The 26,042-nt window shown below is 41.1% G+C and overlaps 1 protein-coding gene across 1 annotated transcript in view; it reads left to right on the plus strand.

Moving 5' to 3' along the window:
* The window catches only part of TMEM131 (transmembrane protein 131), a 176,986-nt gene that overhangs the window by 134,764 nt on the left and 16,180 nt on the right, over window positions 1-26,042 (plus strand). Inside the window, exons 14-31 of the mRNA XM_068987504.1 lie at window positions 702-855; window positions 946-1,116; window positions 2,119-2,229; window positions 2,319-2,453; window positions 5,531-5,635; window positions 6,937-7,023; window positions 8,596-8,748; window positions 8,849-8,924; window positions 9,081-9,198; window positions 11,522-11,660; window positions 11,775-11,884; window positions 12,792-12,858; window positions 17,494-17,645; window positions 18,055-18,197; window positions 18,638-18,824; window positions 20,159-20,344; window positions 21,144-21,302; window positions 21,922-22,502. Coding sequence (XP_068843605.1) covers window positions 702-855; window positions 946-1,116; window positions 2,119-2,229; window positions 2,319-2,453; window positions 5,531-5,635; window positions 6,937-7,023; window positions 8,596-8,748; window positions 8,849-8,924; window positions 9,081-9,198; window positions 11,522-11,660; window positions 11,775-11,884; window positions 12,792-12,858; window positions 17,494-17,645; window positions 18,055-18,197; window positions 18,638-18,824; window positions 20,159-20,344; window positions 21,144-21,302; window positions 21,922-22,502 — 2,834 coding nt within the window. The remainder of the gene's footprint in view (window positions 1-701; window positions 856-945; window positions 1,117-2,118; window positions 2,230-2,318; window positions 2,454-5,530; window positions 5,636-6,936; window positions 7,024-8,595; window positions 8,749-8,848; window positions 8,925-9,080; window positions 9,199-11,521; window positions 11,661-11,774; window positions 11,885-12,791; window positions 12,859-17,493; window positions 17,646-18,054; window positions 18,198-18,637; window positions 18,825-20,158; window positions 20,345-21,143; window positions 21,303-21,921; window positions 22,503-26,042) is intronic.

Raw genomic sequence — 26,042 nt, forward strand, 5'->3', positions numbered from 1 at the left:
TAAAAAACTTCAGCCATAAAGGAGAAAAATCTTCTGTATTTTGTTCATTTTTTATTTTACTTTTTTACTTTTAGAAGAAATAAGTAAATGGGATGATATGATTTGGGCTTAAATGAAATCCTAATGATTCCATAATACAATAGAAAAGTGAATCTGATTTTTAAATCACTTGAAGCATTTTGTTTCTGTAATTATTTTTGTAACATGCAAATGACTATAGCTTGTTTATTGAAGTATATTGTCACTTGAAACAAAATCATTTTTATTCCTTTATAAACCTATTAAACACTGTTCTAAAATTATAGCTTTTTACAAACAGGTAATAATATATGTAGTTCATTTTCTACTTTAACCAGTAATAGTTTCATGGCCAGCTTAGTAGGGACTTGTTTTAACAAAGCTGGTTGCAACTGAATGATAAACATGGTTTTTCTTTTAAATAGCTTAAAACTTTTTTTTGTTAGTACATTCTTGATGTTCATTGTTTGGTCACATATAATGTAGTAGCAAATAGTTCTTTTTATTACACTATAATGAATTTTCTTTTAAATCATATGGTCAATCACTAAAATATTTATAGTCTGAATTCTCTAACAATAGTCCTTACTGCTAAATGTAAATTATTACTCACCACTAAAGAACTTGCATTATAAATTAACATGTGAAAATAAAAGTGATTTGTTTTTGTTTTTTTCAAATAGTTATTTGGGATTTGATCACGCTGCAACATTATTTCACATTCGAGACAGTCCTGCTGATCCTGTGGAAAGGCCAATTTACCTTACTAACACTTTCAGCTTTGCCATCCTCATTCATGATGTGTTGCTACCAGAAGAAGCCAAAACAATGTTTAAAGTATGTTTCTGACCCCTCATACTTTTGATTTTACCAGTCTACCAAGCAAATGGTACTGACATGCTTTTTTTCTCTCCCATCATCCCCTAGGTTCACAACTTCAGCAAACCAGTCTTAATTCTTCCAAGCGGATCAGGCTACATTTTTACTCTATTTTTTATGCCGTCCACATCTTCCATGCACATAGATAACAACATTTTACTTATTACCAATGCCTCTAAGTTTCACTTACCTGTGCGGGTATATACAGGTTTTTTAGATGTAAGTATGTTATCTACCTTTTAAAATTTAAACTCCCTCCACATCTTTGTTTTTTTCAGCTACTATTAAGTAGTTTTATTGCAGACACTTAAATTTTGCTGTTTTTTTGTACTTAACAAGTTGTTCTAATTCCTCCCTAGTCTGTGCTTCCAAGATGTTCACCCTCCCAGCAGCCATATCTCCTCATGACACAGTTGACTTCCCTAGCTACACCTCTGTTTAGATCAGGTCCACTCCTCTTGATTTTGCTTTTAAATTGTTACAGTCATGGGCAAGCTAAAAACAAACTAAGCAGAAGGAACATAATAAGCAAAAAAAATTAAAAAATACTACAGGGCAAGTGAAAGGGAATTATGTAGGGAAGAGGTGACCAAAACTGAAAACACAAGCCTGAAGAGAAGAATCAGATAAGAAAGAGGGAATCTGGTAGAAAGACACAGATGGAATAGTCATCTAAGTAACGGCAGGAAAGGAAACAGAAGTCTTTCTAATATAGAAAATAAGCCAAGCCGGGGGAGGGGGGGTGGGGGGGCGGAATCCAAGCAAAGCTGTCCGTAGGGTAATCCATGAAAGAAGTTTGGGAAAGAAAGAAAACTGATAGAAAGATGTAAAAGATGAAAAGAAAGCAAAAAGATAGAAGTGTGGTCCTCCAAAGACCTAGCATCAGTAAGAACCTTAGAACCAGAGGGACCTTCGGTATCATACCACTGACACTCCTTCTATATTTCTTCTGCTTAAATGATTACTGGCTTGAAGCTGCTTTCATGAACGCGTGAAGTTTGCTGAGACTGGGGACTTTTTGCCTAAATCTCCTGGGCTCCACTTAATCTTACCTAGTACTCAAAATACTTCCATTATACAAAGCTCTTAATTATGTATTATGTACATGTATATTCACATAGAATGTAGGAACCGTAGTGTGCCTTAATATAGTTACTTTTTCTTGAAGTGTTACTGTTACATAGGTGTAACTTTACATCTAGTTCTTTTCTGTTTTTCCAGTACTTTGTATTACCCCCCAAAATGGAAGAGCGTTTCATAGATTTTGGTATACTGAGTGCGACAGAAGCAAGTAATATTTTATTTGCCATTATAAACAGCAACCCAATTGAGGTAAGAAAAATCTGTTGTTATTCTAAATCACATTTAGAGATTTTATGCTAGTGCTGCAATAATTGCTTCCATATCTTTCTCTTTTTAAGTTGGCTATAAAAAGCTGGCATATTATAGGAGATGGTTTATCAATAGAACTCGTAGCTACTGAAAGAGGCAATAGAACTACAATCATCTCAAGCCTTCCAGAGTTTGAAAAATCCTCTCTATCAGACCAGTCATCAGTAAGTAAGCTTTTCTATTGTTTCCTTAAACTTAGATGTATGTCCGAATCTCAAGTAGAAGACTATTCCTCATGATATTATTTTTAATATTAATTCATTTATTTGACTGTGCTGAGTCTTAGTGGCAGCATGTGAACTCTTAGCTGTGGCAAGTGGGATCTAGTTCCCTGACCAGGGATCAAACCCAGGCCCCCTGCATTGGGAGCACAGAGTCTTAGCCACTGGATGACCAGGGAGGTCCCTCCTCAAAATCTTATGAGGTCCATAACAGCATTGGCTGTTTGATGTGGAAAGGACCCTATAGGCAATCTACTCAGACTCACTCCTTTCATAATAGCACTTGAGACTCGAAGGAGTTAAGAAACAGCACAGTTACCATTAGACAGGAGGAATTTCCATGGGTGCTCAACTAACTCTGTTCATTCAGTTCTCTAGGCAAAAGAAAAAACCCTGCACATGAGTAGAAGTTGTTTTCAGTTCTGCAGTGATATTTCTATTTAGTTCTCTGTATTGACTGGAAGAGAGTATCAGTGAGACAGACATCATTTGTTTGATCTCTGTTTGGCTCTCCTCGTACACTTTTACTCTGTTACGTACGGTTGGTCATAAAAGTACGCGAGACAAGAGCAAGTGAATGTATCAGTCTAGGCCCTCACCACTGCTGAAAAGGAATCTCAGAGTTTAAACTTACTCAGAGCAGAGTTAGTAGAATCACCTGTGCAACTTGGAAGGAGCAGAATATAACCTCCTCTGAAGGTTAGGGTAGAACTTCTCATGGCAGTTTTACAGAAGGAAAAGCAGATGTCCTTATGCACAGGGATTGTTGACAAAGACCTTTCCGTGCAATGCCATAGGCCATAAAAATGGATATAAACATTTTGTATGAGAAAGATTCCCCAAAACAGGTTTTTTAGAGAATAATTTGACAATGTGTGCCACTCCTGGGACTTCTTCCTGTGGAAGTCATTTAAAGAGCCAGAAGCGGTGAGAATGCAGATGTTTGTGAGAGCAGTATTAATAATTCCAGATAACCAGAAACAACCAAATGTATAAAGTCGCGATTTTATGATTGCATATTAAAACAGATAAGCTGTAAGTAGGATTGTATGTAAAAAATTTGAAAAAGGATTTATGAAAAAGTGGGAAACAGTACTGGATAATGTGTATGCTGGATAAGGTCTATTCTGATTGCAGCTGTGTGGCATTCAAGCTCCATAATCAAACACTGTGATGGATACATGGGTGTTGGGTATTTGCATTTTAATAATTTATAATGTTTTAAATTTGACTCATAAATAAAGTCTCCTTTTAAAACAAAAAAGAATATGCCCATGACAAGTAATATTTGTCACTCCAGCTGAGGTTTTATTTTTAATACAAATAGAATGCTGAAAAAGGATAATAATGAGACCAGCTATTAATGTGTTCATTTCAACAGTGAGGTTAAAGTAGATCTCATGTATGTAGATCTAATCCGAGATGGCTGAATTATACTGTTTTTCATAATACAGGATAAATTAATACTCTCAGGACTCCGGATCATTTCCTCCTACAATAGCACATGTTAACACTTATTTAAATTTGAGGGGTCCACTCAGTAACCTGCTGGCAACTTTGGGGTTTTAGAATTCACTTTTATATAAAACTATATAAATATAAGAGATGGGCATGTACACAGTGCTATATTTAAAGTGGATAACCACCAAGGGCCTGCTGTAGAGCAAGGGAACTCTGCTCACTGTTTTGTAGCAGCCTGGCTGGGAGGGGAGTTTGATGAGAATAGATACATGTATGTGCACAGCTGAGTCCCTTCTCTGTGCACCTGAAACTCTTTCAGCATTGTTAATGGGCTGTACCCCAGTACAAGATAAAAACTTAAAAAGAAACTACATAAATATAAGAACCAAGGGATAGAAAGATGAGATCATTTTTATGAACCCTTCCTTACTTAAAATAGGAAGTTGTAGTGAGTTGCCAGCTTCAAAATAACAACTCCGCAAAATGTAGATTTTTTTTTAAGTTTGTAATTTGTAAAGTTTAAGTTGTAAGCTTTCAACTGTTGTCCAGCTATTTTCCAAAAAGCCAAACATATGAAATAAATTAGTGTCCTGTTCCTTATGAAACACACACTGTCAACAACTCTCCATGCTCTTCAGACACATGCTCTGATTGGGGTGGTCACAGTCATGATGAAAACATTAGAACTGCATAAAACCAACCTAGAAATGCTTCCAAAGGGGGAAAGTGGGTGCATTCGGTACACCCGCATTTGTTATTAGAATTGCATAAAACCAACCTAGAAATGCTTCCGAAGGGGAAAAGTGGGTGCGTTTGGTGCACCCGCATTTGTTATTTGGTGGTAAATGTAAATTCCAGGTAAAGTATAACTACTACTGACTAAAGTACAACTTCACAAAATGAATTTCACGGTTTTTCGGAAGTTTCTCGATTGAAAAGATTAAGCACCGGAAATATCAGCAGATAGCTTGAGAAAATAAGTGAGATCCACGTTCTACGTTCTGCTTTTTTTCAAAATCGCGTTGCTTAACTTTTCCTTCTTTCCTTGATCTTTTGATGTTTTTGTGTGACCCAGTCTCAGTTGATCTGAAGACATGGGTAATAACACGCCAAAACTGAATTCAGGACTGGGAGCAGGACCAGCTTTGCATGTACTTGTGCCCTGGTGTGGCTTCTGAAAGGGGGGGAGGCTGCATCCTGCTGCTGTAGCCTGCGCCCCCTTTGACCATGCAGATTACATGACTGGGGGTGAGGCCCACACACCCCACCCCCGCAGCTTAGCAGCTGAGAATTCAGCTGCTCCTCGGGGAACCAGCTTTCTCAGTAGCCCATGGAGTAAGTAAAATAGGTAAACATCCAGAGATGGGCGTTATTTATTTTGAGATATTTGTACATGATGGTGTGTTAATTCTGTGTTAGCTTGTTAGGATTTTGAATTCCTAACCTATATGAGTTAACACTGATTTAAAACTGAAGGGTTTTTGTAGCTTTCTTTTCCATTTTAATAGAAAACTTCAATTAGCAAGGCTAATGAGGGATGTACTTTCTACTCCATACAGGTAATACTAGCTTCAGGATACTTTGCAGTGTTCAGAGTCAAACTTACTGCAAAAAAACTGGAAGGAGTTCATGATGGGGCTATACAGATCACGACAGACTATGAGGTAAGGACTGTATTTACAGGGATTCAGGTCAGTGGGGTCTTTCTGGAAAAGTCAGTCCGTTTTTTGTTTCTATAGAAACAGAGAACCAAGTTTATTCAAAAAGTTACAGTTTACCACTTTGATACTTTTAAAAGCTTAAGCTTCTGGGAATAGTCTACAAAATAATGGTTTTCACTAGCTCATAGTTTTCTGATAAAACCTGAATCTCTTGACTAAAAGCAACTTCAGAAAAATGTGTTTGGCACTTTTAGATTTGCTGTTAGAATGGCTTACAAATGGCTGTAGCATTACATGGACCCTGGCTGAAATTCTGGAGGTTAGCTCTCTCTCTTTCTGCAGTCATAAATATCCTGCTGTGTAACATTGCCAAAAAGGAAGATACAATCAGGAAATCACATCTTAATTTGAGTTCTCATAATTATGTTTACATGAGTCATTCTAAGTCAGGAACCAAATGAAAATCAGTGAACTTTTTAAAGACTTTTTGTGGGATTGACATGTTGCATTCAATGAGATTTTTGAAGGGATGTGTTTCTGCCAAGTCTAAATATTTTTATGTGTTCTGTTAAAGCTCTTGGGAAGTTGAGCACTGCTGAATTCAGCAAGCTACCTTTGTTCTCCTGCCTGTTTTCAGCACGTACAACCCCTGCCCCCATGAAAGCAGACTCATTCAGAATAAATAGAATTGGTCTTTTAGTAATAAATGATATGTTGGGAGTATGTAAAATTAATTATCTCTGAAAGTGTGGAATCCACATTTATCACTTTTGATAGAAATAAGTACATTTCCTTAGCAAAGTATCCTTGTGAATTCCAAATAGGGTGTGAGTTGAGATTTAAAACCTGGAATATTCAGCTAATTTTTTAAAAAAATCAGGTTGACATTAATTTATTGCTACGTACAAAAAAGTAGAGAGCTATGTATCTTTTAAAAATGCTGGATTTTTCATGCATTGTTTTAAGAGTATAGTTGGACTTTCCTTTTTAAATTAATAATCTGCAAAATCACCTATATTATGAAAAATCTGTTCCTCATTCCTTCCCCATTGTTTGGTCTTGTTTACCTTGTTTTCAGTGAACCACTGAGAAGCACATGGAAAGGTATTTCAGTGCATTTTGTGCAGTATGTGGATAGATTAAACAGTATCCATGGGTGATTTTAATTTTGCTTACCAGTTGGTTATTGCTCATGTAAGTCCCAAGGTTGGTTGTCTTAAATCTCCTAAAATAGTGCAACAACTGCCAGGTCAGTCTAGGACTTACACACTTATTTCTCTGTGGTTTGTTTCTTCCCTCCACAGATCCTAACAATTCCTGTGAAGGCTGTGATCGCAGTGGGTTCTCTGACTTGCTTCCCAAAGCACATGGTTCTTCCACCTTCCTTTCCAGTAAGACAGTTAATTTGTAGACTTGTTGTTAATTATCTTTCTTTCTACTGCGTTTTACTCTGGTTAGACTGTATATAATAAGAGTTAGACTTAATCTCACCACATTCCCTGATAGCTCAGTTGGTAAAGAATCCGCCTGCAAATGCAGAAGACCCCGGTTCGATCCTCGGTCAGGAAGATTCACTGCAGAAGGAACAGGCTATGCACTCCAGTATTCTGGGCTTCCCTTGTGGCTCCTCTGGTAAAGAATCCACCTGCAGTGCGGGAGACCTGGGTTCAATCCCTGGATTGGGAAGATCCCCTGGAGAAGGGAAAGGCTACCCACTCCAGTATTCTGACCTGGAGAATTCCATCGGCTATATAGTCCATGGGATCACAAAGAGTCAGATACGGCCCAGCGACTTTCACTTTCACTTTTCACCATCATTGAACTCTCTTTACTATGCATTCTCTTAATTTCTTTGTCTTTTAATACCAAATTTTAGACCAGTGGGTCTGATCATTTTAGGCGCTCCAGCTCCTCTGTCCAAGGGATTCTCCAGGCAAGAATACTGGAGTGGGTTGCCATTTCCTCCTCCAGTGAATCTTTCCCCCGCCAGGGGCCAGTCTGTTGCATCTCCGGTTTTGGCAAGCAGATTAGTTACCACTGGTGCGACCTGGGAAGCCCTGATCGTTTCAGACTTCTCTAAAAATCTAGGAATCAGGCTATAAGATTCTGGTTCTGTATTCAACAAAAAAAAGGAAAAGGTTATAATATGATTCTTATTGATGATTATTTCAATCACATATATATTTTTTAATCTGGCACCCTGGGACTTCCCTGACAGTCCAGTGGTTAAGACTCAACACTCCCAATGCAGGGGCATGCGTTTGATCCCTGGTCAGGGAACATGGTGTGCTCCATGACAAAAAAAATAAATAAATCTCTTTATTAAAAAAAATAAAATTGGTACCCTATCACCGGAAGAGACAGCTGATAAGCACGGTCATTGGTAATGTAATGATTTAATCTGTATGCTTCATTTTAATATGATGCCAGCTAACCTATGTTTTTAAAAGATGTCTAATTTCTCTTTGGCACAGATAGTATTTTTTTTATATAAAGAAAATACTTTTTCTGAGAAAAATCTGATTTTTTTTTTGTTTCTCGTTTAGCTTTGGATTTTTAGAATTCAGTGATTTTATAATTATTTCATCCTGAATTTGGTAACTTTTAAGGTAGCCTGGCCTTGGTATAAACAAACCTTTCTTAACAAACTGATAGTGACTGTTTCCTTCATTCAAAGCTAGTTCTGCACCTTTGTTATGTGAGCACTTTTACTTTAATTCATTTTTACCTGATTGCAGAGATTTGACCTGCCAATTTCTCTGTAACAGGCCTTAAAAACAACAATGAAATACATATATTCAGAGGAGGGCCTCTGATTACAGATTTAAAGCTTATCAACTTTTGAATGTTCTAAGGGTCCTTTGAGCTTTGGTCTTCTGTAAATATGTCTGTCTGTTCTAAAGTGTGTGTTCTGAAGAAAATCCAGCCATTTACAAATGAATTTGTTTGTTTTCTTCCTTCAGGGGAAAATAGTTCATCAGAGTTTAAATATTATGAATTCCTTCTCACAGAAGGTAAAGATCCAACAGATACGATCTTTGTCAGAAGATGTGCGTTTTTACTACAAACGATTGCGGGGTAATAAGGAAGACTTGGAGCCAGGGAAAAAATCAAAGGTTTGAACGCGTTGTATTTGCAGATTCCCATCTTTTTGTCCTTTGTTATTGTGACCTTCCATGGATTGGGGATTCATGGTTCTCCTGTGCCCCTTTATAGATTGCAAACATTTACTTTGATCCTGGATTGCAGTGCGGGGATCATTGCTATGTCGGCTTGCCTTTTCTGTCCAAATGTAAGTCATCTTACTGTTCTCTCACGCCTTCACTCCCTCCCCAAGGTACTCCCGTTAATGATAGGCTGCTGCTTCTAAAGCCCACCCCTACATCTCGATGCTGTAGAAATCATTTGAGGGGTAGAGTATGTTATACCATTTGTCCCTGTGTTTTAGCTGAACCCAAAGTCCAGCCTGGCATAGCCATGCAGGAAGATGCCTGGGACACTGACTGGGATTTGCATCAAAGCCTGTTCAAGGGATGGATGGGAATAAAGGAAAACTCAGGTCACAGGTAAGTGGTTTTGCTGTATATAAGTGTTTGAGCTACCTTTACCAGTTTGAAACATGATTATCTAAAGTTATTCCTGTATCTGGTTATTTTATTTCTCTGTAGTGCCAAAAATGTGCCTAATCTTCAGAAAACCATAATGAAGCATCTTGAATGGCCATTGTGATTGTGTATTTCTCAGAAGGACACACGCTACCATTTTTGTCTTTATTTCCATTGCTCTAGATGGAAAGTCACAGAAACTCGACGAAGTTGTCCTTGTGTAGGATGAGTTCTGTGTTGTGCTTAGAGGATCAGTCATGTTCAACTCTGCAACCCCATGGACTGTAGCCTGCCAGGCTCTTCTGTTCATGGGATTCTCTAAACAAGAATTCTGGAGTAGGTAGCAATTCTCTTCTCCAGGGAATCTTCCATACCCAGGGACTGACCCTGGGTCTCCTCATGCAGGTGGATTCTTTACCATCTGAGCCACCAGGGAAGCCCAGCTTCCATATCAGACAGCTGTTTGCATAAGAAAGAGTCTACCTGCCTCTGACCTCTGTTCAAGGCAAGGAAACACTTTAAAAGTTGAACCTCACCATAGGAGGAGTGTCTCTGCTCCTTGTGCAAAGAACTGCCTCCTCCCTTTCCAGTGCTGAATCTGCTAGGGTTCAGGTGGAAAGTGTTCACATTGACAGATCAGTACCATACCTGGATTCAGAAGCAAAGACACATTTATATGTGGCAGTTTAGAAATTTGACCTTTCTGTGTACTTCCAAAGACAGTTTGACTTGAAAACTGATAAACACTGTTCTTCTCCATTGGCTAATTTGAAATATATTTGTCAGCATCATCAAAATCTTCCAGTTTATTCTAACATAGTATTTTCAAGCCATGAACAGTCAGATCTGCAGGTTTCTGTGTATCTGAACTACCTGCTGTGAAGGGTTTTCTTAAGGCAAAAAGAGAGGTAAATTTTACCTTTAAAATGGTTAAAATTAGTACAGAGAGACTTCTTCTAATGAACTCACTGCTGCTGCTGCTGCTGCTGCTGCTGCTGCTGCTGCTGCTAAGTCACTTCAGTCGTGTCCGACTCTGTGCAACCCCATAGACGGCAGCCCACCAGGCTCTCCCGTCCCTGGGATTCTCCAGGCAAGAACACTGGAGTGGGTTGCCATTTCCTTCTCCAGTGCATGAAAGTGAAAAGTGAAAGTGAAGTCGCGCAGTCCTGTCCGACTCTTAGTGACCCCATGGACTGCAGCCCACCAGGCTCCTCCATCCATGGGATTTTCCAGGCAAGAGTACTGGAGTGGGGTGCCATTGCCTTCTCCATTAAGAGAACACTAATTCAGACACTCCTTGGTTCCCCAGTTTCCATGATAGATGTTGTAATGTACAGGTTGCCTCTGTATTTTAACACCCAATTATGAACAAATGACTGGTAGTGCTGCCCTTGGCTCACCTGCCAAGGAACCTCTTCACCTCCCAACCACTGAAACCCCTGCCTTTGTCTCTGTGAGCCTAGTGTTCCCCACTGAAGACCCAGGCTCCCAGCCGGCCCTGAGCTACCAGGTCACAGCTGCATAGTGAACGTGGCATTCTCCCCACTCCTGCCTCTGTGTTACCTTGTCAACAGGCATATCACAGAAAATTCAGTACCAGTATTCTTATAAAACTGGTACTCTCACCAACATTATGGTACCATAATTCAGTGCTCTTACAGTATAAAATAGGCTTCAGTGTTTAGCCCCCTCTGTAGTACTGTTTCCATAGGGAATGTGTTCTGAGTTCTAAACAGCTGGTTTATAAACACTTCTAAGTAGAGAAATAGTCAGATGAGGTCCTGAATATTGCTTCATATATATGTCTACACAAAACCCTCATATATATTATCGTTTCAACTGACATCTTCATTGCAGAGTAAGACTTTGTGGGTTTTTTTTCTCAAGAGGGAAAGGAGCCATATGCCAAGCAGTGTGCTGCCTACTCATTAGTTCAACTGAAATATTTAGCTGCTGTTGGTATCTAGATCTTTCCACTAAACATGCAGGATCTTTAGCATCCCCATTGCATCCTGTCATCTGGATATGCCTGGCTGGTCACTTACACATTCAGTATGGAAACAGGGCAGGTGATCGGTGATAGATAGTTTGCTCTCCGTGCCGAAAGAGAGACCTCTTCATATGTGTCTGTGAAAACAGAGTAGAACGTTAGGAGCAGGTAAACCTGTGTTTATTCAAGGCCAGAATAAAATTTCTCAAGTACACAAGCCTAATAGAATCGCCTGTATTGAGAAAACTCAAGCATTTCCATTTGATACAGTGACTTACAAATTGTGTCTTCTAGATTGAGCGCTATGTTTGAAGTAAATACAGACCTTCAGAAAAACATCCTGTCAAAAGTTTCCGCCGAGCTCTCCTGGCCATCCCTCCTCAGCTCCCCCCGGCTCGTGAGGTTTCCCCTCACTAATACAAACTGCTCTTCAGTAAGTATCCAGAGTGCCATGGACCTTTGGAAATGTGTCATAGTGTGATGAAGTATCTGCTCTTCTTTCTAATGGGGCAGATCTTTCATTTACCACCTCTTTATTTTGTTTAAGGAAGAAGAGATTATGTTAGAAAACCCTGCAGATGTTCCTGTCTATATTCAGTTTATCCCCCTGGCTTTATATTCCAGCCCTTCCATCTTTATAGATAAGTTAATATCAAGGTAAGCATTGCTTCATATCATCAAAATGTTTCCATGTGAACAGTGAATGATCATTTACACTTTTAAAACTTGGTTGTTGTTCAGTTGCTAAGTCTTTCGGACTCTTTGTGACCGCATGGACTACAGGTATATTATTGTCTATAAAGTAGAAACGTCAGGATGTTCTTAAATTAATGATTACACAGGATTGACTCCTTTGTGGCCACAGCACTCTGGATTGTCTGTATCCCACAGAAGGTGTTCTGGGGTCTCACGAGCATTTACCTCCAAATCTTTTGTCTGATAGAAAGTTGTCAGTGTTGTTCAGTCACTAACTCGTGTCTGACTTTTTGCAACCCCATGAACAGCAGCGCACCAGGCTTCCCTGTCCTTCACTATTACCAGAGTTTGCTCAAACTCACGTCCATTGAGCTGGTGATGCCATCCAGCCATCTCATCCTCTGTCTCCCGCTTCTCCTGCCCTCAATCTTTCCAGACATCAGGGTCTTTTCTACTGAGTTGGCTCTTTGCATTGGGTGGCCAAAGTGTTGGAGCTTTATTGCAGCTCATAAACAGTAGATTTGCTTAGAGAAATCTTGCATCTATAATTGAAGTTGAGAGAACGTTCTAGGGAGAGAACGAGATATTACATTAAGCATCTGGAAGAGCTTCCAGTTTAAGACAAGAAGAAATCATGTAGAACTCCTTCCTAAAACAATATAAAGAGGAAGCAGGTGGAGCCTTTCAAATATTTTCGTTTTAAAAGTGAAGAATCAACTGTAAATTGTAGCTGCTTTTTGAAGGCTATTAATCTGATAATATTGATCTCAAAATCTGCTGAAAGGTAAACACAATCTTGGTAATTATTCTGCAGCCGCTTTAACTATGATGCCATTCACAAAGAATTATGTGTGTTTTTTAATTTCAGGTTTAACTTAAGTAAGGTGGCAAAGATCGATTTAAGAACACAAGAATTCCAAGTCTTCAGAAACAGTGTAAGTATTCAAACTTCATACGATTACAAGAAGTAATTTTATGATATGACCGATGCAATGTGGAAGAAAAACATTGACCATCCTTAAACTGCCTGAAAGGCAGGTTACTGAAGAAGTTCTGAAGAGTCCAGTAATTCTTTTAGAGGCATAAAGTCCAGGAGGAGTGGGTGGGATTTAGATCACCAGGAGGCATGCTGTGTAGAAGGTCCTATTTGTGGGCATTAAACATTAAGCCCATAATAATGGCTGCCAGAACCTCTGAGAGGATGCCAATGAGGTGTATAGACTAATACATGATTTCTTCTTATTAAGCCTCAAAATATTGAGCTTGGTCATTTAAATTTTTATTTTGGAAACTTTGTAATAAAATTGTAAACTCCATGAAGGCCAGACCCATGGCTGGCTGTATTCATACTTAGCACAGTAGCACTTACAGTTTTCCCTCAACAGATGCTTTTGAACTGCTGAGTGCATACACAGGCTGGTTTGTTCTAGGACCAGATAGTCTCTGTCACGCAGGCCAGGCTGAGCAGCCACTAACCCACCCATGATTATGTAGGAACTTAGAACTTCCTCGTGTCAGTCAGGAATCGGCACTCGAAACTAACGCCGCCTGCGAATCAGCCCAAGTCCCTTGGCCTGCGCACCCTTCCTCCTGCCCAGCTCGTCTCGTCCAGCCTGGACAGCCTGTGCACGCAGCCCCGCTGGCTGTGAGCTCCCCCCGGGTCCAGCCCCCTGATTTCCCTGACTCCTCATTTACACCCATGTTAACTTTGGTTTCTGTTTTGTTTTCCATGTGTGGTGCCTTGTTTCCCAAATCCGGGTATAGGCTCCTGGAGGACTTGTCTTCTACTTATCTTAGTTTTTCTCACATTTATAAAACGAAAGGTGTTGAATGAGTAAGAGTGAGAGTCTAGTTAATCTTCCATCATCTGAATGACTTTGATGGAAACAGTCGTCTGCCCCTCCCTTCTCTCCTCGCTGTGGGCCCTTGCCGTGCACAGGTCCCAGTCTGTCAAGGAGCTGTGACTTGGCTGCTTCCCATTTGGAGCAAGGGAGGTCGGCCTCTGGGGCCGTCATGCCTGTGTACCTACTAGCTTGGTCACCTCGACCAAGTGTGTCAACCTTTCCAAACTTGAGCCTCTGTTGCAATGTGAACTTAATAATCTGGATGTTACAGGGGTTTTTAACAGATAAACCAACATGGAAGCCCTTAGATGAGTCGCTTGGCGAATAGGAAGCCCTCGGGGAATGTGGACTGCATGAGTCAGCCTGGGCTCACAGGCGAGAATGGAAGGTTTTCAGCATTCCCCGAGTACCTAGTGCGTGTCAGCATCATGTGGGGCGCAATCACGCTTGTAATTTCACATAACCATTACAGCATACTGGCTGAGCTGTCACTAACCACCCTAAGAGATCAGTACTTCACATGGTCTGCTGGTGGCGGAAGAACGGAGCTCAGGGAGAGGAAGTCACTTGGCCGAGTTCATACCTGCGACGGCTGGCAGGGCCAGGTTCACATGTAGCGCCCGCAGAGTCAGGGAGCCCTTGCCCAGGCTTATGTGGCACATGGGCATTACTGGTTAGGAATCACTAACTGCTCTCCAGCCACAGGTGTTATGATATTTTAAGTATTTATGTTCTTTCCCATAATTTTATGTTTTAATCTATAAAACATATATTAGCCAGACCTTTATTGGATACTTTTTATAGATCTATTTTTAAGTCAGTCTTATATAAGAAAGTTATTTTTCTAAGTAATTTTCAATTTTTTTTTCCTGCTGAGTAATAGGTAGAACACTAGACTGAAATTTAAGTTTCATATTCTAATCCATGCCATTCTCTTAGAATCATTTTTATTTTCTTTGTTTCCATCCATAAAGATACCATAAAATAATGCCATAAAAATAATACGTTCAGGGTTATCCAAATATCTAGATATTATCCAGATATCTAAATGATAATATCTAGAAAGTTCAGTAACCACAAATTCCGTTCACTCTGCTTTTATAAGGAGAGAAAATACACGTAAGAAGTAAATGACCTAGAATTTGCCTTTCTTATCTTACCAAATCTTCGGTGGTACCTGTAAGATGTAGGTACTATGAGAGGTCGGAAGATGAATGAGAGTGCCCTAGATCCAGAAATTTATTCTAAATAAGGAATTCTGGAGGAGGCCTTCGGGTCAGCTTCAAATAAATTCTCTCACAGTTCTCTACGGTGCTGTAAAACTGTGGATCTGAAATTACTTGATCTCAAGATTCCTTTACAGTCTGAAAAATAATTTAGGACTTCTGCTTTATCTCAGTTGTTAAAAATTATTAAGGACTCCAGAGAGGTTTTTTGTTTGTGCGGGTAATACCTGTCAGTATTGACCGTATTAGAAATGAAAACTGAGATCCTTAAAATAGTGATTTAATTCATTTAAAATAATGATAAGCCCATTCTGTTTGATAGATAATATAAAAACGAAAAAACGGTTTTGCAATAAGAACAGATTGTTTTACATTTTTACAGAGCTCTTCAGTGGCTCTCAGACTTAATATACAGATAGATTCTCATGTCTGCTTCTGCATTCAGCCTCTTATGATATGTTGTTTTGGTTAAAGTATATGATAAAGATCTGATCTGACCTGACCTGACACATTCATGTAGTTGCAGAAAGGATGTCTTAATTGCCTTTTAAGCTATCATAACACTATATACACCAATCATTTGGGAAATATTGGTTCACTGACATATGCAGAGCTTCCAAATGTTGATACAATTCACTCTGAAGTATGCAAAAAATCATGTTCATCCCTGTAACCATGAATCTTATCAGGGAATTCTTTAACTGTTGGGAAGCTCTCAAGTTCACAAGGTGAAATTCTAAATTACCCTCAAACAGTCGAATTTTACCATTGACTACAAATGCTTCAGTTGCTTTCCTTAAAGGAACAGATGGACTTCGTTTTTATGAAAATGTCTACTAATTCCTCCAGTCTGAATAGTCATAATATTGACTCTCAGTCATTTTTCAAATAGAAATGGAGCCCCTTGAGGAAAGAGCTAGTTCTCTTGGCATCTCAAATAGCTCTTCCAGACAGCATGGTTCAGCATGCTGCAGGGGGCGCTGCAGGCATATTTTGTTCTATCACACAGTATTAAAAAGCCTCATGCTCAAGGGTTGAGATTTAAGATTAATATTTATTACTAATCAGTCACAGGTTTTGGCTTTTGTTTTTGTTAGCTGTAAGTGCCTGGCAGTGAAACCGTGGCTACGAGGGAGGTTTGATAAGGCTACCTTGCTTCTAGCTAAAGGGTCAGCAATTTTACTTACCCACCATTGCTTTTGCGTTTGCTGGCCATCAGTGCCAATGTTAACACAGTGAAAAAGGCAAAGAAGTTTGGTCTGTGTTGTGAAAGTAGTTTTGACACGCCTAAAAAGACCTCTCAGATCCCCAAGGGTCTGTGCATCCCTCTTAACGAACCACCACTATGAAAATTACTGAGTGTTAGCCCAGAGGTATCACAAAATCCTAAAGTATTTTCCATGTCATCAGAATTTGTTTGTTAGGAATATAGATACATTGTATAATGTGTTTGTCAGTTACTCAGAACAGTTATTTAAAGGGAACCTATTCACCAACCATTTGGGAGCAGTCAGAACGTTGTTGTCCTGGTAGACATTGACAGAGAAGAATTTTCGATGCAGGAAAAAAAAATAGCCACCTCAGAAGAGAGAGTTGAAAAGTAGTGTGTTTCACAGAGTTTATTAGCTATGAAATTATGTCCATAGAATCATGCTGTTGAAATAGATCTGTATATAATAGAAAATCATAGAAAATTCACTCTCCTCCCACAGGTTAGCAGGTAGATAGAGTGCCATGGACATTTATACCCAAGTACTACCAGCCCTTCCACCCCCAAAAAAGTTTAAGTTTAATGTTACTTGAAATCAGAGCAGTGTTAACTATGATTTTTTTTAATAAAAAGCAAATCTTTTTAATCTTATCTATAACTATTAAGAAGTCATATTTTGATTATTAAACTGAACTTATTGAACTTAAAATCATCAAGTGTTTATGAAACAATAATAAGGGGCTTAGCTTTCAAAATAAAATTGAAAGATAGATATGAATTGGAAATACCATCATAAAGAAAATGATGCGGCCTTAAGACTGTGCAGCCAATACCCTTCTGAGGAGAGAGGCAGGAAAACCATGGCTGACAGGTGAGGGGCAGCACCAGTAGGCCTTCAGGGCGCTGGGCGCTGGCCACACAGCTGCTCGCTTTGTGTTAAAGCGTTGAGCTGCTCATCTCTCAGGTGTGTGTCCTTTTCTGTTTTTTTGTCATGTTTCAGAACCTTTAAAGTTAAAAGATCTGTACACAAAAACAAATGATTAGTACAAACATGAAGACTCTGGTGACCTGGGGAATAAAACCCCTTTTGGGACTTAATGCAGAATATGAAGTTGTCATCATCAGTTGCTCTGCTTGCCAGCTATCCAGGATCTAAATCAGAAGGGATAAATTTGTTTTTATAGTTAGTCATTTTGAGAAACTAATACTTGGCTGTGGATGGGGTAAAGGGAAAAAATATTTTCCAGAAAATATGCTAATGACTCTTGTTTGTTTGCCCAATGATTCAAGGCTCACCCACTGCAGAGTTCAACAGGATTCACAGAGGGCCCCTCCCGACATTTAGTTTTAAACTTAATTTTAAAACCTGGAGAAAAGAAATCTGTCAAAGTAAAGTTTACTCCAGTTCACAATAGAACTGTTTCTTCCCTAATCATAATCAGGTATGTTCTGTGATTTAAGTGTGGGTTGACTTCTGGTACTTACATAAGAGTCCTTTCTTGATTTGTTTCAATATTAATATTTGCATTAATTTATTTATGAAACAGGGTATTCATTTTGTCAAAAATATGCACACACACGCACACCACGCCTCATGAAACATAACGTTGTGATTGTATTTTTAGCTAAAAGACACGAATAGTATCTTACTGTACCATGTGTGACTCTTGAAAATGTAAGACGCTTGCTCTTCATCATGTAAACATTTTTAAATTTTTAAAGTGCCAGTGTTTGACCGTTAAATTTAATGTGTTAATCTTCACATTGTTTATAAAGTAGCAGTGAAAGTCAAGATCAAGAGATTGTGCAAATTTAAGGGGAGGACAATCTGGGCTTCTTCTTCTTATGTAGAAATAACCTGACTGTGATGGATGCTGTGATGGTCCAAGGACAGGGGACGACCGAGAACTTGAGGGTGGCAGGCAAGCTTCCGGGCCCAGGGAGCTCCTTACGCTTCAAAATCACAGAAGCACTGTTGAAAGACTGTACGGAGGGTGAGTGTTCTTGTCGTAGGTACGTGCACAGATTCCAGCGTTCCTTTTCAACAGTAAGTAATTCCAGAAACAGGAACACTGTTTCTACATGGGCATGTGCACGTATGACTGATGAGTACTTGAGACTTCAAGGGAGAGCACCCGGACTCGCTTTCAGAGTTGTTGCATTTGGATCTTACAAGCTTTGAAGTATCAGTCTTCATTGCATACCTTAGCTGATTTACTCTGAATGTGAAATATAAAGCCTAATTAAACTTCCACCATCTAAAATGACTTAACAAAGAAGAGAACTTCCTGATGGAACCTGGGTAGTGGCTCATCCCTTTGGCCTGAGGAGCTCCATCATAATCTCTGGGATATATTCGTGAAGGATGTGTTATCGTCCCTTGGACCTGGTGCACAGGACAGCAAGATTTATACCCTTCATTTTTTTCCTTTAGGTATGAGACTAAGGGAACCCAATTTCACATTGAAAAGAACATTTAAAGTAGAGAACACAGGACAACTTCCAATTCACATAGAAACCATTGAAGTCAGTGGGTACTCCTGTGAGGGATATGGCTTTAAAGTCGTCAATTGTCAAGAGTTTGCACTAAGCGCCAATGCCTCTAAAGACATAGTCATTCTGTAAGTATTTTCTCATAAGATGATGAATCACTAAATCTTCTTTTTTTTCCCCACTTAGTCTTTGGTTATTTCTTCATTTCTTTGTTTTCAAAATTGTGGAAACTCCAAAGTAGATCAGATAATCTTAGAAACCAGTTCCAACATTATTTTCGATCTTTGCACCTTGTTTTATGTCCCTGGATATGTTCCAGTGTCTCCTGGTTCATTGTCTATGGAAAATTGAATAGAATTTGTATCCTGCTGGTGTGGAAAAATTGTATAAATTTTAAATATGTTGAATTAGTTCATAGCGCTTTTCAGGTCTACTATATCCTTCTTTTTTGCCTGTTCTTCCTATTAATTTTTGAGCACTTGATATTGAAACTCCAACTAAAAATCTTACCTACTTAAATAATTATATAGTGGAACTGTAAGTATATACGTGTGTGTGTGTGTGTGTGTGTGTGTGTGTGTGTGTGTGTGTGTGTATAGTGGAACTGTATGTAACTTTGTTTGAAGTCTCCTGTAAATGTGTTACCATGCTTTCATAATTGAAAAAATACTTAATTTTTAAAAATGTTCAAGGTTTTGTAGAGAACCAACTGTAAGATCATTCTCAGTGTAGAGCAGACACCTGTGTCACACACGTGCAGTTTTTCCACATGTGTGATAGTTTGGTCAGAAAACAATGTTAATGCCTACATGCGTAATAGTTGCAGCATGTTTTAACAGTTGAGAACCTGTTATAAAGTTTTACAAAGTAAAATGTAACCACTGTCCCTTAGTTGAATGATAATTTCCTGGTCTTCAGTGGACCTTTACTTTGTTAGAGCCTCTGTCACTCCATGTAAGGCATCACACTTTGCACCTGGAGGAACAGTGGGGTGTGACACCTTTCCTCAAGGGGCAGATCATGCGGTTGGAGAGCATGCAGTTAACACACAAAGAAAATCATTAGGACAGAAAGCAGCGCTGGAGGAGATGAACATCAGTAGGGCTAGGATGGGTTTCTTGGGGGGAAAAAAGGCATTATTGCGAGTGTATCATGGGAGAGGAGAGTGAATTAAATACAGAAAAAAGAAAGGAAAGGAAAGAAGCTCAGAGACTTCTCTCTGAATTAATAATTATGGAAAGTCAACCAGTGTTCTCTTTCTATATAGTTTCTCTAATTATCCACAAAATAAAGTTGTTTTGGTTATTTAACCTCATAGGACAATACTTTGTCCATCTGAAAATGAGCAAGTTGAATAAAAGTGCTAGTCTCTAAAATTCAGTGCTGTTTCAGAGGTATGTTATTTAAGCTGGTTGCAGCATACTTTTAAGAACCTAGCCTCACTGCCACCTTTGTGTTTCAGGTTTACTCCTGATTTCACAGCTTCTAGAGTCATCCGTGAACTGAAGTTTATAACAGCCAGTGGCTCTGAGTTTGTGTTTGTATTGAATGCATCCCTTCCTTACCATATGTTAGCAACCTGTGCAGAAGCCCTGCCCAGGCCCAACTGGGAGCTGGCTCTGTACATCATCATCTCAGGAATAATGAGGTACTCGTGTCTTCTTTCGAGGTTGGTGTGTATGTATCACCTGACACTGTTGATCATGGCTCCGCCTGTGTGCCAGGCACTGGTCTGATTGCCAGGGATCCACCCAACGGACAAAAGAGGCAGCCCTCGAGTCAGGCTTACAGACACCAGTGGGAGCAGTCAGACCCAAATAAACCCTTCTCGGGTGACATATACAATAAACCAGAGCCTTTTCTACCTATAAAATTTGTTACACACATACAGTACAGCTTAATTTCTTAAAGGAAAAAAAAAGCCTCATAATTTACCAGGAAATTACTTGATTTGGGCATATAAAATGTACTCAAACATAATAGTTTATTCTAATTGAGTCATATCATACCTAAACAATGTAAAACTGATGAGAAATATTTTTTAAACCCTCAGCATCCTCATCTTTTTTCCAGTCTGTCTTTATGTTTTAAGAATGAGATATACTCGCCTCTCAATTAACTTACATGTTTACCCAACACATCCTTCAAGGGAAGAGAGTTGGCCTAGAGAGTTAGAACTAAAGAGCTGCTTCTTGGCAGAAGGAAAGGTGCCCTCCAGTGTCCATTCTGATTCAAGTGGTTACTTCCTCCACACAAGCCTCCTTGCACATTGGCACACTAGAGAAGTCCGTGGGCAGACTTTCATCCTAAATGCCTCTGTCTTGTCATAGGCATTTTGTTTTTTATATTGTCTTGTACTTTACCAAGAAACTGTGCCCTTAGTATCAAGTCCTGTTGCTCTTGAGCTAACACAGGAACCCGGATTCACCCCTCTTCTCCCCCTGCAGCGCGCTGTTTCTTCTGGTGATTGGAACAGCCTATTTAGAAGCTCAAGGAATTTGGGAGCCCTTCCGAAGGCGGCTGTCCTTTGAGGCCTCGAACCCGCCCTTTGATGTGGGGAGACCATTTGATCTCAGGAGAATCGTTGGTATTTCATCTGAAGGAAAGTATGTGTACCTGCTGGGGATAAATTCTCTAATATGCATAGATTTGGCTGATGTAATTAAAAGAAAAAAAAAAGTTTCTTCTTTTCGTCTTTGCTCAGGGGGAAAAAATTGTAATACCCTGTGTGTCACTCTGAGTTACTAAGAACTCTTAGAAGATACCAGGTTTTTATTATATTGATGAGGGTTAAAATATTCTACCTGAGGTCAGTGACTTGCTGCCCGAGTTTTCAGATAGAGCAGACCCAGTAGAGTTGTGAACAGTATCCTGTTTCTTGTCGTGAGTAGAACTCCCCAAGGGTCATTCGTATATGCAGTGGCTCCACTGATGAAGTACGTGTGATTTTTTTTTTTTAATTTACTTCTGTACTTCGATATACCAGGTCTTAGTTGTGGCACATGGAAGCTTCATTCGTCCCTGAAGGCATGCAGGATCTGTGCTTGTGGCATGCAAACTCTGAGCTGTAGCCTGTGGGATCTAGTTCCCCGACCAGGGAACAAGCCTGGGCCCCTTCTGTGCGTTGGGAGTGTGGAGACTTAGCCACTCGACCACCATGAACGTTCTATAATTGTCTTTCAATCTTAGATCTCATAGGTTGCTATTCCTGATCCTTTTTTTCAGCTTGAACACACTCAGCTGTGACTCCGGTCACAGTCGGGGCTTCTGTGGAGCAGGTGGCTCGGCCTCCCGGCCCGGCGCAGGGAGTCATAAGCAGTGTAGCCCGTCGGTCCACCCGCACAGCAGTCACAGCAATAGAAACTCGGCTGACGTGGAAAACGTCAGAGCCAAAAACAGTGCGAGTGCCTCCGGCAGGACTAATGCCCAGGCGGCGAGCAAAGCCAGCCCGCTGGTCTTGGAGTCCCACGGCGTGGCCCAGGGTCACACCGCAGGCCGGAAGTCCAAGGGGGCCAGACAGGGCCAGCACAGCGGCCAGCACCATGGCCACAGCCCCCTGGAGCAGCATGCGCCCCCGCCGCCGCCGCCAGTGCCTCAGCAGCAGGAGCCACAGCCTGAGAGGCTGTCCCCTGCGCCCCTCGCGCCCCCGCCCCGCCCAGAGCTCCCGGGCAGCACCCGGCACAGCTCCGAGGACTCAGACATCACCAGTCTCATCGAAGCCATGGACAGAGACTTCGAGCACCACGACGCCCCGCCCCTAGACGTGTTTACAGAGCAGCCGCCTTCACCCTTGTCGAAAAGCAAAGGTAACCACACCTCCTCACTTCCGGGACAGCGTGACACTCAAGGGGACAGCCGCTGCGTGTGTAGGGGGCTATCTCAGTCGTAATTGTGGTGAGCAGCTAATTTAGCAGGTGTTCTTCTGGCTCACATTCATCTCTGCCCTTGGACTTCAGCTCTTTCGTATCAAGATGCAAATAGAAGTATCCGAGTGTCATAAAAGACACCCATATCTCTTTTACCAAAGTACCAAACACTTACCAAATTCAGGAATTTGTTGGACATCTACTGTTTTCATTTTCACTGCCTGTGATGACTATGTTACAGTGGTAGGTTGAGGGGTTTTTTTTTCCATCATTAAAATAGTTTTTAACACAGTGGTAAAATGGCGGTCATCTACCTTTTGACCCAAAAATAGGATTTCTGTACAGCCTGTGCTTTAGAGCAGGGATTGGCAAACCACAGCCCGTGGACAGAGTCATCACCTGTCCTCGGGACCAGTGTGCCTGTTCTTCACACATTGTCTGTGCTCTTTCGTGCCACAGCAGCAGAGGCTGTAAGGGCAGAAACCTGAAAGTGCTTACCGTCCGGCTCTTCCCAGAAAAAGCGTGCTCACTCCTGCTTTAGAGTTCCTCGTGCTGTTTTCACCCCAGGCAACTCAGTGGTAAAGAACCCGCCTGCCAGTGCAGGAGACGTGAGTTCCATCCTTGGGTCGGGAAGATCCCTTGGGGGAGGAAATGGCAGCCCACTCCAGTATTCTTTCCTGGAGAATCCCATGGACAGAGGAGCCTGGCGAGCTATAGTCCATGGGTCACAGAGCGCCGCACATGACTGAGCATGCATATGTGCGTGTTGTATTAATCATCTGTCTCTAAGCAACAGATTGCCCCCAAACCAGTGGCTTAACCCCCGTCATTTACTAACACAGTTTCTGGGGGTCAGGCCTCTGGGCACAGCTTCGCCAGGTTCTCACCAGTCAGGGTGTCGCCTGGGGCTAAGGTCTTCGGAGGGTTCAGCTGCTGGTGGACCTGCCTCCAGGCTCACTTGGGCGGCTGAGGGCAGGATTCAGTTCCTTGTGGCCTGTTGGACTGCTGGTCTCAGTTCTTTGCTGACCGTGGCCAGCAGCCTGTTGGGTCCTCTCTGTAGGGCAGCTCAGTGCAGGTGACTTTACCAGAGCAAGCAGGCAAACATTCGAGAGAGAGAACCGGCTGGCAGACAGGAGTCTCCATCTTCTGTGACCTACTCTTGGAAGTGACCTCCCATCACTTCTGCGGCGTCCTCATGAGGAGTGAGCTCAGCCACGCTGAGAGAGTTCCACGCGAGCGTGGTGTTGGGCTGCCTTCATAGAAGCTTGCACACCACACACGCACAGGCGGGCTTCTTTGTAACTTCCGGAGTCCATATGTGAAAAACGGTAAACGCCCTCTGGCTGTATCTCAGTGTATTCCCTTTACAGCCTGAACTTTTTTGTGGTTTACTCTCTTCTGTGGCAGCCATGCTAATGTTATTCTGAGCCTGTTTCAGTACCCCTCACTGATGTACCAAGAATTGGTCTGAACAGGGTACTTGGCAGCCCTGAGAGGCCAAAAGAAACCTGACTCTACAGAGTCCAGGAGTTTTAGAAAATCTCTTAATTCCAGTTCTGTACAGTCTTCATAGAATTACTTGCATTTGGGTTTATAAAATAGTCAAAAGTCTTGAATAATATTTAACTTCTTCCACAGAAATCTTTGTTGTCTCATTTTCCTAACACATTATTGACCAGAGATGTTTCCATATTCACTTACATAAGAAATTGCCAGCCACTGGCATTCATTTCTGCAAAAATTCCCTGGTCGATAATGAGTAAATAGAGCTTACATATTTTAGGGTAATTTTTACAGTAATATTAAATGGATGCTTAAGGTTCCTCTTTTGAAAATTAGATCTGGTTACATAATGTGTTTTTCCCTTATCCAGAGCATAAGTAAAATAAATATATATTATCTTTTCTTAGCACGAAGAGAGGCTCTGGCAAAGCAAACCCCTTGTTCCTTGGTCTAAGACAGCCCTCTGACACCAATACAGTGGGCCTGTCTTTTCTTTTCAGGGTCATTCATCTAGAACATAAACTTTAAAATTAAAAAAATGTTCTTTACTTTTCACAGTGGTCCTAGAGTCGACCTACTAAAAGCTATTTAATGATGGAGGTGATTCTTGAGGCCACAAAGAGACAGTGACTGCTGGCTTCACTTGAGCAGCCACCCCTTTTGATATTCTTCCCAGCACTGCTGTTGGGAAAGAAGGAATGAGCCAGGTCTTCGTGTTTTTTTTTTTCAATAAGTGTTTTTATTGAAGCACAACACACATGTAGAAAATCAGTCTTTTAAATGAACTTTAAAAGATGGGCATTGATCTTGGGGTTGCAGAATAGTGCCATAGTGCTCATTTGCTCAGTCGTGTCCAACTCTTTGCAACCCCATGGGCTGTAGCCCACCAGGCGCCTCTGTCCATGGGATTCTCCAGGCAGGAATACTGGAGTGGGTTGTCGTTTCCTCCTCCAGGGGATCTTCCCGACCCAGGGACTGAACCTGTATCTCTTGCGTCTCCTACGTTGGCAGGCGGATTCTTTACCAGTAGTGCCACCTGGATGCTCTTGTGGAACAGTGGTATTAATATATCATAAAACCATCAGCTGGTGGAATCTTTATCATCTCTCTAAAGCTTACCCCAACACCCCTGCCAAATAGCCTGTGTGTTTACATTAAATATGTAATGTTTCTTTCCATTCTTTGGCACTTCTCTTTCCAGAAGTGCCCTGTTGTCTCCCCTGCCCTCCCCAAAATCTCAAAGAAATCTTCTTGTAACGAGCTTCAGGGAAGTCTGGCTTTTTTAGACTGTTGAGAATGACCCCTTGTCATAGGAACAGGGTCTCCCCAGCCCTCGCCTTCTCTGGGTTAGACAGCTTGGAGTTAGACATCCAAGTTACAAGTTATGAATTAGACACCCTATCTCTTCTCTATCACCCCTGCAGTCACTGCCCCTCATGGAAGAGGGCCCCCAGAAATACCCTCCTTTCATGGCTGGCCTGAGCAGGGCCTCTGCAGCCGGACAGCCTAGATTCTGTATTTCTCTGGTTTTTCCTCCCGTAACATGTGAGCCCTGGGGACTGGCTGGGCACATTGCTGGATTGAGGGTTAAAACCCGAGAATGCACTGAGCCAGGTGCGGCCACTTGGAGTGTCTGCATTCACTGCAGAAACCGCGGGATCTGTTGCCACCCTGGTGTCTGTCTGCCATTGGCAGTCTGAGGGGCGGCTTTATCTCAGGTGGGGGGCGCCAAGTGCCATGGGGTGGCGAGTCCAGGCTCTGCCACTTACTAACTCTGTGATTTTGGAGAAAATTAATTCAAAAGTTTGAGTCTCTGGCGTCCATCAACAGTCACCGTAAGGCATCAGGGTTTTAAATAACGTGTATTAAGGAGACGTATTTTTAAACAACATAGAATGGGTTCAACAGTGGCAGATGTGGCTTCTGCAGCTGTGCCCAGCCCGCCTGCCCAGGTGGCTTCATGGGCGTAGTCCAGGG

The sequence above is a fragment of the Capricornis sumatraensis genome, chromosome 1 (genome assembly GCF_032405125.1).
Source record: "Capricornis sumatraensis isolate serow.1 chromosome 1, serow.2, whole genome shotgun sequence".
Lineage (NCBI taxonomy): Eukaryota > Metazoa > Chordata > Mammalia > Artiodactyla > Bovidae > Capricornis > Capricornis sumatraensis.